Source organism: Chroicocephalus ridibundus, chromosome 2 (genome assembly GCF_963924245.1).
Source record: "Chroicocephalus ridibundus chromosome 2, bChrRid1.1, whole genome shotgun sequence".
Taxonomy (NCBI): Eukaryota; Metazoa; Chordata; class Aves; order Charadriiformes; family Laridae; genus Chroicocephalus; species Chroicocephalus ridibundus.
Window position 1 is genome coordinate 121792508 of NC_086285.1, and position 13959 is coordinate 121806466.

Below are 13959 nucleotides of genomic sequence, written 5' to 3' on the forward strand. Positions count from 1 at the left end.
ATAGCTTAAGGCTACAATGCCAAGAACCATTGAGAAAGATCAGTCTGCCAATCTGCCCAAGAAAAGAATAACTCAATTCCTGAAGCAACGTATTCATTGTTAGATAATACTCAAGTATTCTATTGATTGGTTACCATGGTCCACAGCCATATAAGTGCGACTATGAAAGGACACGAGCTGTGCATGTGTTCTAAGGCTTTTCAGGAAGTCTTAAATCCCAGAGACAGTCATACAGTAGTACTGAACGAGCAAAAATGGAAACCTTGTCTAAAAAGAAAAAATGCATCTGAAGGCAGATGTACAATATTGTCCTATTAAGAAATTTCCTTCAGCCACAAGATAGAGCAGCCTGTCAGAAGCATTAGGTTTATTTAGCTGCTCAGTTTTCCTTGTACTCAGCTAACCCATCATAAACTGTAACTCCCAACTCCGAGCTGGTTTTGCTGTACCAGATTGCTTCACACAGCCCTCTCTACCTTCAGCAGCTATTACTCAAATTAAAAATCCCCAGCACACCACAAGTAACAGACTTCCCAGACTTCTGGGTTGTACCTGGGAACACCGGATAAGAACTCAAAAGGCAAATACAGCAGCCGCTACAAGTTTTGATGTACACCAACGCTACACATGGCAACAGGGCAGGAACTTCACCTGAGCAGAGAGGGCCACAATGAAGACAGTGCAGAAAACATATGTAACCAGTATCAGCACCTGTAGATTGCCACAGCTGTACGAAAGGAAGAAGGGTCACAAATCTGTACAGTGAATATGGTGTATGTTTTATTCTATTTACAGTACATTTGTTATAAATATAATACATTTCTTGAAAATCTTGAGTAGATTTTTTTTAAAACAGATCAATTGTTATAGTTACATAATAAAGTAAGTGACAATTTAAATGACAATCTCATGGTTGTGAAATAGTGCATTCTGCATTGAGATGAATGAGAAAATACTCAAACTGGTTGAAGAAATTAATTTTTTTTTAAACACCTTAGGTGGGACTTGTATGTAAACCTTGAAAGGTCACTAGCTTCCATAAACATGAGAACTCAAAACAAGATTTTAAACTAAAGAACTGAGAAACAAAAATGGATTTGAGAGACCTTATTGACCGTCACAGTAAGGTTGGGATTTATCATGACTAATGGCTTCAGACAGGAAAAAGCCAATGAGGGTTTCTTCCTGAACCGTATCCTAATACAGCCACAAATATTAAACACACCATGCTGGAAGTTGTAACAGCAGTCAAGCTGCATTTTTGACAGGGCATAGGACATACAAATATGTTCAGATCTGGACTTAAAGTGTATTTTCTGTTATGAGTATCTTAATTACCAGAGAAGAAATATATTATAAAAGGATAGATGTATTTTCAGTCCAACGTGCGTTGCATTGAGAAACAAAGTGACAAGTCGTCTGAATATTTCGCTATTTTTTCTCCTACGCAATCTTTAGTAACAAGTTAGATGTTTGAGGTGCTATTTCCAAAAACTGCAGCAAAATGTCAACCAGCAATATAAGAAAAGAATCCCATTTATTTTGTTTTTTAGTGTGATTTTTTTCCCCAGGAAGTGGTCAGATATTATTGATAATAATCAGTGCAGGCATGGAGTTCTGCTGACTCGTTTCAAACAAAGTAACTTGGTCCGCTAGCTTGGCAAATACTCTGGGGGTTCCGAGATTATAGACACCTGTATGAACAAAGCAAGCTTTCAGCTGCAAGCTATAGACCTCCTGGCTTTTTAGTTGAAGCTTGTACTGTGTTTGCCCAAGCCATGTAAAAGATCCATGGATTTCTAATGCTTCTGGGCTGAAAGAGAAGATAACAACATTATTTGTCTGCATTTGAAGCATATATTACCAGTTTACATCATTCCCTCTGAGCTCCAGTTTTCCCAAGATAGAATGCACTGTGTCCCCCTGACCAGTGCATTACAAAGATATGCTTGTTTATGCTTCCTGAAAACTTATTTTCAGAAGTCAGGAGCTGGGAACTTAAGTTACTATTCTGGCAGCCTTTGGATGTGAGAGTGCCCGCTGCCACTTGTCTTTGATGTCTTGGAACTTGCTGAGTCTTTTTGACTGCTTGCCTACAATAACTTCCCTTAAGTCACCACCTTGCCCAAATGCATTGTGCTTTTTTTGTTCCACACACGCCCCTTATCTTTAATCTCAAAGTTTTTCTAGCAAGACAAAGCTAGATTTTGAACAGGTAACAGTTGTGACCATAGGTATAGACAGAACTGCGCTTAACATTTTATCGAGATATTAAATGCAGCTTCAAAAAAGGTCATGTCTGTACGGCCTCTTTTCTACTGCATCCACATCCCCACAAACATATACACACACTGAGACAGATTACCTAAGGTACCCTTGGTTATCTTTATGCATCCCTACGTCTACCCATCAGCTAAATTTAACTCTGGGTCCTTACTTATTACCACATACTTTATGTTCTCTGACTCACACTTAACATGCTCATTGCAGCAGCTCTCCCCTTGGCTCAAATGAATCAGTACAAATCTTTACAGCATTTATTTTGTTCCTAGTATACTGTATGTTACATACAGAACATTACTTATATGTAGAATGATGAATTCCAGTGCATTCCTAGCTTTCTACAGAACAGGCACATAACACTAACAATAGACATCGTAAAAAGATCCAAACCGTCAGTTTTAGGAATTCCTATATAAGGCATTCTTATGCCTGTCCCAAGAGTTAGAGTTAAATCAGAGTTTATGTCACACAGACATTATCAACAAGGATATACACTTCTTCAGAGACGTTGCATTAATAAGCTGTGGGGGTGTTGGGGCTTTGTCTGTTTTTAAGATGTTTCAGAGCACATAAACTACAATATCCTTCCAAAGACATGTTTTACAATGCTGTTATAAAACATCATTGCCTTGTGAAAAAACACCAGATCAGTGAATACCTTCCTATTCTTAACAGATAAATAAACCAGAAGGCTTAAGTCTTCCGTCCTCTGTTTCTGAACCTGTGTTCAGAAGGCTCTGTGCTTTTAACTTCTTACTTGCCTGGGTGGACTGTTGGCAAGAAGCCAATGGTCCCCCATGACTAAGCCTACCTGAGTGTCTTCAAGAATCTGCCTCCCTCCCCAAGAATATTCAGTCAAGAATATCACAGTCTGTTCTGTGGTAAGCAGATCAAGTAGCATTATGTCTACCAGGGGCAGAAGGCAGGGAAGAGGAGATGCCACCTGAATTACACATGAGTTTTAAAAGAAGCAGAAGAATTTACAATGGTATATCATGGTACTGAATTCTCTCTCCCACCAAAATCCTTAGTAAAGCTTTTAGAAGCGATTCACAAAACATTTCCTCAGTGCTAATATTTTTGCACATAATACTTCAGTTCTAAGAAAAAAAACTAGTCATAAGAATCAGCTGATAAACCTAGGGGAAGCATTAAAAATACCTTTGGCTTTTATACTAAGACAAACTGCAGTAGGATGTACTTGTTTAAGCTTCAAAAGTTGTTCTCTACAAATTACTTGATATTTTAAAAATGAAAACTCGACAATGTATGTTTAATAAAGTAAGGCTACTGAAGATCAAAAGCATTTCCACTTTCCCAGAAAAGCTCTGCAGAGTTTAACTATTCAAGAGTCACAATTCAACTAGCAGTAGTCAGAACCAAAGTAAAATTTGAGCACTGACTGAAGACTCCCATTTGACTGTATGAAGTCTTTATCACCTTCCATTCTTTCAAAGAAGCCACTGTTGAAAAAATCCTATTCTAGATCTTTAATATAGTTAAAACATTAAAAGACTCCCCAAAACTAAGAAGCATTCTCAGAAAGTATTTCTAAATTAACATTCATACATTACCTTGCTGTTTTATGCCTCAAATCAATCATCACATCTACAACAGCCTGGGAACAATTGGAAAGTAGGAGAGTGACAGGTACCAGACAGAGGCTGCAACGAGAAATAGTTCCATAGTAAAGGAAAAATGTCTGACTCTGGATAGTCTTAATTATACTCTTAAATAGTTAAAATAAATTCCAAGTATGATAAAATTAACATGCAGTTTTCTATTACGCAACAGTCAGTGTACACAGCAACATAATCACTTACATTGACTAGAGCAAATTATAGTAAAAGCTATTAGTTGAGGCAAACAGCATTGGCTCAACTGAGGCAAATGAAGTTACCACCCTCCTTTGCCCAGCTGAGAAAGGCTAGCAAAAGCATAAATACCGCCTTATTTTACAGGAAATCTACTGTTATGACAAGAGACATTTCAGAATGAGATAACGTGGTCTAGTATGCTATTCTCTGAACTGCTGTTTAGTACATTTTGTCTAGATACTTTTCTTCTGCACAGCCTCTTGTAAAGGAACTGCCTAGTTTTAGCCAGAACAGTGCCCAAACGGAACAGACAGCACATACACATTTAGTGTTAATTTAAGACTTTACCCTGAATAAAATTAATACAGTTAGTTGATATTCAGCTTGTTCACAATTAGTATGATTGTTTTTAGAAATAATGCTGCAGCAAGAAAGACCGCAAGATATTCACAGGCAGGTACACAGACTACTGCAGCTGCACCAGCTCTATGTATGCAACGAGGGATTGCCATTGCTTAACAGTTTAAATATCCTAAACTTGACCAACAAGAAAAGAACAATTACCAACTTCAACAAATAAGATATGAACTTGTTAATTCATGCTTTGTAACTGACATTAAAATATGCCACGTTATAAAACATTTAAATGATAGGTTTTATAAAGAAATCCCTTTCTTTTTGCAACTTACTTATATTAACTGAAATTTCAGAAAAAAGTTAACACAGTAGAAGTTATCAGATAAATCAACTCAAACATAAATAGGTATCTTTATGTTTTGAGTCCAGTTCATTTCATATCTGGAAATAAATCCAGGGGGCTTTGTTCATGTATTTTAATTTTGAAAGATTAGTGGATTTTACAGGCCCCAACTAATTCACTCCAGCAATCTACTTTTTTTACAAAGGTTAATTCTGATATTCCTCCAGGTGACAAGCCCCAGTGATCTGATTTGTTACCATCTTTTTTTCTGACATAAATCAGAACCACGTGCAGCTAATCTTGGCAAGTCAGATGCTGTAGACATAACAGTTCTTTTGACTTAAAAGTGCCTCTTACTTTCTGTCTAGCTTCTCAGAGTAGTCACACTGGTTACTCTGACACCAAAAATAAACAAAGGCAGCAGAGTATTTATTTTTCTTTCGGTAAGTTTGATAACATTACTTGTTAACATTAAAACTGTGAACTGTGGTATTACAGCCTGTTTCTCTACACGAAACTGCCATTTTACCTATAAAATTCTGAAGAAGTGAGCTTAAGAATTGAGCAAGATTTCATCTTTGCATACCAGACTTATCTTTTGTATCATAACCCACAGAGCATCTCTCAAGAGGACTTATGTCAAATTAACAATATTTCAAAAGTTTCTAAAGAAAACATTGTACTAACCTTTTTTGCTGAAAAGAATGATTGAAAGACTCTGGATAATGAAGACTTGTCTTGATAAGATTAGAAAGCTGCTCTGGTGTTGGTCTAGCAGGTACTGGTGTGTTTTCTGGTCGAAAAAACTTTAGGAGAACCATTTCTGGTAATTCCTGAAACACAAATTCAGAATGACATTTAAAATACTGATATAAGGTACGGTGCAATGCAACACAAGAAATCCAGTCACAGAAGCCACGATTTTCCATTATGAACTATAACTCCAGGGAAACAAGTCTACAGAATCATGACACTTACAGTTTTTTTCCCCAATGTGTTTTGTATTTAAGCATGCTAGATGAGGAATTGATATGACTTATCTGTTACCTTATTTTCAGACAGATTTCACAGCTGCTTGTGAAAACACGTCCATGCAAGTTTCACAAAAGCATGCTATTGTTGCAGTAGTTTGTTAGTGTTTGGTTTTTGTTTTGCCTCTAGGAAAAAGGGATAGCATTTACACAATTCCCTGTTCAGCAGCTGTACCTAAAATAACCCCAAAATATCCATCACCTGCCCTGGGAAGTTCACAACAGGAAAACCAATGTCCAAGTTTCCCAAAACAGATACAAAGTAAAGCAAACAGAAGTTTATAGGAAGATGCTAGCAACGACAGAAGGATTTAATGCAGAGTATCTTAAAAACTGTATAGCAAGCTCTTGCAGATATGGAAGTTACCTTTGTCCCCAGCTGAAAACCCAAGTCAAGCACTGACACACTACTTGGGATTCATCCTAACCCCGTGGGCAGAATCAATCTCTGAAGCAGAAGAAATTAGATGATACAGAAAGATGCAACACCAAATGAGGCAATCAGGCTGCATTTGGTCCAGCATTCCAGCGCTACTGTAACTCTGTCCAACATCATCTAATCTGTTTTGCAAGCAGGATTTATTCAGGAAGGGACTGACTTTTAGTATACCCTTATGAATCTATTCTGCAAAAAGTACACCTTTAGAAAAAAAAGAAATTTGCAGCAATAAGCATGACTGACTACTAGAAGCGTGTGAAAGAATATTTTAAAAAGCCATCAATAAGTCAGTACAGTGTAATAAACTAATACTTTTCATTTAAGGGTGATGGATTGTACCTTCTAAATTGAAAAGAAATACTATCGGCAACAAAACCTGACTCAAAGTAACAGACACACTGGGTATTCTGCAATATGTATGAACGTCTCAGTCACTGTTCGCCTGTGCTGGTAATACCAAGACAACATCAAATATTTTATCAGGTTTGCAATTCTTTCCTCTTGAAAGAAAGAGTAGTTTTCTTAAAAAGTAATTTGAGAAGAAAAAAGATATTTCACAGTAACAATGAAATATATTTTAAGCATTGAATGAATATGGTATTTCCACCCTACCCTATGGTTATCTAACTTTATGAAAATTGACAACATGAAACACCCGAGAGATGAGATTACAGGTTTTCATTTAAATTATCTTTCTCCTCAAATTACAGTCCAACCAGTTATTCAATGCCCTCAACCACATATCAATATCCTACGCACTGTAGTTTGCCCTAGAGTCAGTTACCTGTTCCAAGTCCTCCCAATCAGAATTCCCGAGTATTTTTTTAAAACCCTACAAAAGACAAATACGAAGGTTTATCTCTACAAATAGACAAGAACATCATGAAATGCAGCAGGAACATTTACTGGTGAAAGTACCAGAGTGCCATTAATATTTAAAACCTTTAGTTCTAATATCACACCTCTGTTGAAGGACTGGAAAGCAGTAAGATTAACCATTTACCATCATAGAGCTAAACCTTAATTCCAGTCAGCCTCTGGGTGTCAGATTCAGAAAAGATATCTGTCTCTCCAAATTCAGCTGCTCAAAGGCTAGTTTTTTTGCAATTGTGTACCTAGAACAAAGGCTAAAACATGACATTTAGTACATGATTCTCTTACCTAATGGTTCAGCACAGAATTAAGCACTTCCAAATACAGCTGTGCGTACAGATCAGGAGCTAGAGACAGCTAATAAGAAATGCTAAGTTTAAGGATGCATAAAACTCCTGCCCTACTCTGGAGCTTGGGAAATTGGATCAAGGCTTCAAAAACGTGTCCATACCTACTTGGGCACCTGTATCCTCCCTTCAAGAATATGCACAAAGCAGGTAACAGCCTCAAGTCTTTAGGTTATTTACGCTTAGAAACAAAATAAAATAAAAAAAACAACTGAGAAGTAAACAGATAGCATTTTGTTGCTGAACTCCTAGAATACCAGTCCAAAGGGAGTACTGCCTTTTTTAAGCCAATAACAAGAATTCCGACACCTAAAGTCTGCTTGTTGACCCATTATGGTTCCTTCCAAAGACTCCAGAAGTGCCGCAGGTTCCAATAGACAGCAAACACCATATACAAAAAGGCCAAAACAATGGTTAAGATGTTCCCTTTAAAAAATTGCTTAAGGTGTAATTTGAAGGTCTCATTCATACATAACGGTAGAGGTACAGATAACTTGACTGGAAGAGCCTTCATCATAAGAAGAGTTTGGAAGAACTGTACACGGTGGAGTTACTGTTTTAAATTTCATAGCTGCATTTTTATGCTTTTTGGTTTTTGACTCAAAGCACACAAAGGGCAGCAGCACCAGAACCACACTACTCCCACAGTTGCTTTCCAAGAGCTACATACACACTGTGCAACTGGTGCTAGGAAAGTTGTTTCTATTCTTAGAAAAGTTTTTGCTGCCCCTAGCCATTTACAAAGGCTAGCTTCAAACAAATACACTTAAAATTAGACACAAGCCTACTGTTCCAAGTAGAAGAGTCTCCATATCTTCGCTTATTTCGTAGTTACAAAAAAGCCTGGATCTTTAGAGTCTGATGTTTAGCTACTTTGAAACAAAGTTACATACTATCACTTACACTTCTGAAATTACATATTAGTCATTCACACTGGATTTAGATATCTCCTGCAACTGCACTAAGCTAAAAGTTTGAAAAGTCAGAACTTACACCATTCAAAACATCTTTTGCATTATCTGATAGATGCAATAGACAAGTCTGTCTATAACGTATTCTTTAATATCTTAGAATGCACTTTCAAATTGAAAAGTTCTTCCTTTCCATCAGATGGATGGAAGTGATGGTATCTTTACGTGCAATCATTTTAAAGGATTTTTCTACATAATTTTAGACAACTTGAAGTTTTCAATTTCAAAACCAGTCTTCTCAATGACTTGGGCAATGTGCTCTTAAACGTACTAGGAGAAATTAAGCACCACAATTTGATTTCCAAGTTATATGGAAATTCAGCATATTTGCCCTATAAATCACAAGTTACACGCAGCCAAAAGGATTATTAACATGCTCAGTCAAGTATGAAGGACCAATATGCACAGCATACAAGAAAATCTACATAGGAAACTCTGGAACAACGCTAAGCATAAGTAAAAGCAGAATATATGAAGGCAACACATAAGACAGAGATCCCAAGTGATGTGTCTTTCTCCCTCTCCTATTTTAGAACAGAGAACTTCCATTTCAAAACCTCAGTTTTAAGTCGGTTTCCTTTACCATGTAACTCATCTACATTTATTCTAGCTCCTAACTATAGAAACGACGACTCCAGGAATAGTATTTTACTAAGACACCAGTAATAATGCATCTGAAAGCATAAATATTGTCATCAGCTCTGCAGTCCATCAATGGGTAAAGCATCAGATACAATTTTTCGCCTATTTCGAATATTTCATTCATGACAATAACGTAAGCCAGTCCTCACAAAATCGGTACAGTAACTGGTACATTAATTCAGAGTAAAAATGTACACTTCAGCTCTTGATGTTTACTCTGAAGAATTTTGCTTTCCCCCCACTAAGCCTGTTTAAAGCTGTGTTTGACTCAAGTATCCCTCCCCATGAACTCTGTAAAACAAAAAAAATATGAACTAGCATAACATGTCACTTCCAGTAATTCACTGTTAGGAAAAGCAAAATTATTTAAACCCTACCCTCTCCTACCTTTCAAAATTCCTACTTCCAACTGAACTACTGCTGCCTCACTAAGTTACATCTACATTAAGAAGCAGTGTTACCAAAAATAATCATCTCTCAAATGCAATGCTGACAACAAGCCTGCATCCGTGCTAAATGCATTTATGGATTTTACTTTGGGCTAGCACTGGTCTAATCCCCAGGACTGACTGAGCAGCACAGAAGCACACCATGTGCAGTCCTGGAGCATATCTAGATTAATTCTGCCTGGCAGCTCTCCACTTTGTGCGTTACAAGACCACTTCACAATGAAAACAGAGTGCTGTACATGGGGACAGTCTCTTAAAAAAAAGTATGCCTGATCTAAAACACACTCGTAGCCACTTTATCTCATCTAGACTTCAGTCAAAACTAAGTTTACACTCACATGCTAATGTATTTCAGAAGTATGGACACAGTATTCACAGTATTCACAACATGCCAGCATGCCCAAGTGACACGCCTCTACTAGATTGCTTCTCACCTTTCATCAGTGTGAAGGCTTTGCCAATCCTAAGCGTGGCAAATGCCCCAGCCCCACACTACTACTTCCATTCCACCGCATTACACTGTGCTTTTCCTTTTGGATTGAATTCATCAGATCAGAAAAATATGGAAGACAGCAATAATATTGATCAACAGCCCTGAATGAACAGATGTTTAAAGTATCTGAAATTTTAGTCCTTTTACTAAGTTATGGTAGAGAGGTCAAGAACAAGAGACAGAATAGCTGTAATTCAAGTGCAATCGCAAGTTGACCTTCAGTTAAAACAACCTGATTCCTGAACGCAAGTTTCAGAAGAGAAACGGAACCCATAGCAGTATCAGTGTCAAAAAAGAACAGCCATTGGTTACAAATACACAGCTAATTTTTATTAGTGAGGCTTTTACTATTTGGACTCTAACAGCTACTGCTAACACATCTTCACACCTATCCACTTTAACAACTTACGTGATTTATTCTTCACACACCATTGCTAGTGACTGTAATGTATCACTTTGTGGCACCTTTTGTGGTTTGATTCAAGGAAATAAACTATATTTAGCATTTTTCCCTACCTTTAGCAAAAGGCTATTTTTGCAAAAAAAAGTGAGAGAAAGGATAGGAAGATAAATGTAAGGTTTTCTATATGAAGCTTTTCAGCAAAAAATATGAAGCTTCTATATGAAGCTTTCTATATGAAACAAAGAAATGCTTTAACAGAGTCAATATTCTTTAAGTGTTCCTTCAGCATACTATGTGTTACAATTCCAAACTTCTAGAACATAAAGATGCAAGTAGTTCATCACATCGCTTGATAAGTCTACTGTGTCCAGTAACCTATGCTCAAAAGCAATGCCATGGAGTTAAATAAAAAAAACACATTGTAGTGTAAAAGAAAAAATTGTATTCCATGGCAGAAAATTAGTAAGCTTCAAAGTCACAGTTATCATTGTCTCGGTTAGAATGAAAAGAGTTCAGCATTCACAATTCTGTTTTGAACACGGGAAGAAAAAGAAGCACATGTATTTTGACCTTCCAAGTAAAATCGTATAGAATTTTACTGTTATTTTCTTTCTTTTTACAGACCCACTGCTCTTCTACTACACTGCTTTCCTGCAGCTTTGTTTCCCTGAACAGTTCTAGAAGCTTCTATAAATCCAAACTAAATCCTTAAAAGCTGGCAAAGAATTTGTCACAGAGATACCATAGTCAAAGCAGCAGAAGCCAACCAGTACATACAATTTAACCAACATATAAAGCAAGCTATCTTAATTTGTTCAACATAGTTATTTGATGAATTCAGCTGAGAATTGAGTCATTTCTCAGAGAGCTAAAAAAAAAAAAGAGAAAGGGGATACAGAGAGAAGTCTTGTTTGTGTTTTCTCCATGTCTATTGTGAGACTGTTCTTGGCTGGGGATGGCTATATTGCCAGACAAAAATTCCTTTCCTGGTTGCAACAGCAGGAAGTAGAAGCAGCCCAAATCAAGAGGAAAGTTGCTGAAGAGAAATACATGGAACAGACTCTTGCATCCTAGGTGACACCCTATTCATAATCTGCAAATAAATCTATTTTTTCAGATCTGAACAGTTCTTTATCATTTAAGAACTGGTAACCAACATGTGTTGGTAAAAAGCATGTATCTCCATCTCCCTCTGCTGTCTAGAGGACAGAAAACAACTTCTATACTGTCATCACAAGACATTCAGGAACAGTCTAGAGTTTCCAACCCTGTTTATGACTTAGAGAATAAATACAGATTTACAAGACAAACTACTTGAATGTGATGTTATAAGTCTTGAAACTATATATTGGAAGTGTTAAGATAGAAGTAACTTTTGGGATTTCCCCCCCTCCCCAGCTTTTTACTGCTTGTATAACTTTAATGAAAGAGCACGGTAATTCAAAGGCAATGTGCAGTCCTTAATACAGTAAGTATATAATTTTCTCTAGCCTCATTTAATCCTATTTTGGGGGTTCTTTTAATTTTTAAGTGTGCACAAAGTAAATGGCTGCGAGGTCTCAAATCACTTTATTTTTTATACCTCACCTCCCATCTCAGCAGAGTTTATCTACTCTCCTCACAGTACAGAGTGCCAATTAAAAAAAGTAGTACATGAGCATATGAAATTTCTCAATTCTTAGCAGTCCTGAGATTACGGGCTCTTAAAATACAAGTTAAATCTGGGCTTTGGTTACCATGGGGACAGACTTTATGCATTTATTAAAAACAGCCACCATTACTCTTATACCAGATTTCAACTGCATCACAACACAGATGCATTTTTGCTTCAAACCCAGGTACAGAATGTTTCAAAGGAAGTATGTTCCTTATGCTGAAGTAAGTTAATACAATAATCAATATAGCATCTATTTAAATGTAATTATAATAATAATAGATGAGAAAGATTATAGACAGAGAATGCTAATGTAGTAGCATGTTTTCCTTAAAACAAATCGAGGGTACAAGTGGATCCTCCTTGCTGCTGGTGGCAAGATTCATTTCTTTTAGTTTGAAACTGAATTTCATCCGGACAACTAGATTGAGCCCACATGTGCAGCAAAGGCTCTTTTTTTTTTTGGGGGGGGGGGGGGGGGGGGGGGGGGGGGTAGCAGTGTTAGGTGAAAAAAATAATCTTCAGACATTAGAACTTGAATTGTCCTATTTTTCAGTACCAAAGAACACCAGCCAGTTTAGCTCAAACTACATGTCCCTTCCCGTCCATTTCATAGCACAAAGAACCAAATGGAAAAGTCATCTTAATGATGTAAAAACACTTAAAGGCTTATGAACCAAAGCCAAGTGCACAGCTTCAGAGTAATTCACTACTTACATTATAGCATGGTATGTATAGAAACATAAATTTGTCCTACATTGTTTTCTTGACAAAATTAATATACAGTATTACCTGCTGCACTTTTGAGTAAGAGATCACTAAAAGCTATATATGATGTTTGCAACATTGGCAAGAACATCACAATGGCACCAAAGCAAGACGGAACAGCAAGGTACTGCTCAGAAGACTAAACAAGACTTGTTTCTTTTTATTTTGCACATTAGTCTTCTTCACACGCATAAATTGCATCTAGTATAGATGTTTTTACAGAAACTTATCTATAGCTTCCATAGTTGCTACTGATTCACGTACCAGTAGACATCCACCAATTTCTTACAGATGCTATTTTCTTTGAACAATCAAATAGGCTATAAAACTTCAAAGTGAAGTAACATGCTATTAATTGATCAATTCTAATGGAGCTTTCAATATCTTTTTAACTGCTCCAGTGTTTCTGCTGTTCTAACATTTTATGCTAAAGGTCTTCACTTAAAAGTTGTGCATAGAAGAATTCATAAAATTGATTTTGTAACACTCAAAAATAATTTCACCATTTTACTATTAACCTTGTTATGAAACAGTTGTTAATTTTGACTTAGTACCATTAATAAGCTCCTAGTTCTACCCTGAAATACCACAGAACAGTTTACTTCAACAACTGCACAGCAGTATACTTACTCATATATGCTCTTCTCATCTTTAAACTGAGCCTAGCTATTTCAATACAGATGACTAATCAAAGGTGAGGTAAGTAAATCTGAATTACTTAGCAATAACACATATCTGATGTTAGATTGTACAAAAGCACCCAAAGTGATTCCACTTATTTACAAGAAAACACATCAAGTCTATTTTGGGAAACAAGCAATTGTAAAGGACACTTCAGACCAGATTACCTGCTTCTGAGGAAACGAAAAAGCCTCCTTCCCAACTGTATTAAGGGCAACATGATGCTGGCCCTCCAAAATAAGCTGCTTGTTGTCTTCCACAACATATGCCTACAGAACACAACACAAAGACATTAGCAGACCAGAGACCGTCATAAGCTTCGTAATACAGAACTACTGACTTCGCCCTAACTTAAGTGAAAGATGTTGTACTGTTCAAAACCTAAAGGCTGGCATGACATATTTATTT

At 36.8% G+C, this 13959-nt stretch overlaps 1 protein-coding gene across 4 annotated transcripts in view; it reads right to left on the minus strand.

The window, feature by feature from the left end:
• Positions 1-758: 758 nt before the first annotated feature.
• Positions 759-13959, minus strand: part of TRAPPC8 (trafficking protein particle complex subunit 8) — a 56287-nt gene continuing 43086 nt past the window's right edge. For 2 of the 4 annotated variants that reach the window (XM_063326776.1, XM_063326778.1), the window contains 5 exons: positions 13719-13820; positions 7055-7102; positions 5488-5633; positions 3858-3947; positions 759-1813 (listed from right to left, as the gene is read on the minus strand). In XM_063326776.1, coding sequence (XP_063182846.1) covers positions 1579-1813; positions 3858-3947; positions 5488-5633; positions 7055-7102; positions 13719-13820 — 621 coding nt within the window. In that variant the 3' untranslated portion in view covers positions 759-1578. The remainder of the gene's footprint in view (positions 1814-3857; positions 3948-5487; positions 5634-7054; positions 7103-13718; positions 13821-13959) is intronic. The other 2 variants (XM_063326777.1, XM_063326779.1) reach the window with 1 other exon arrangement.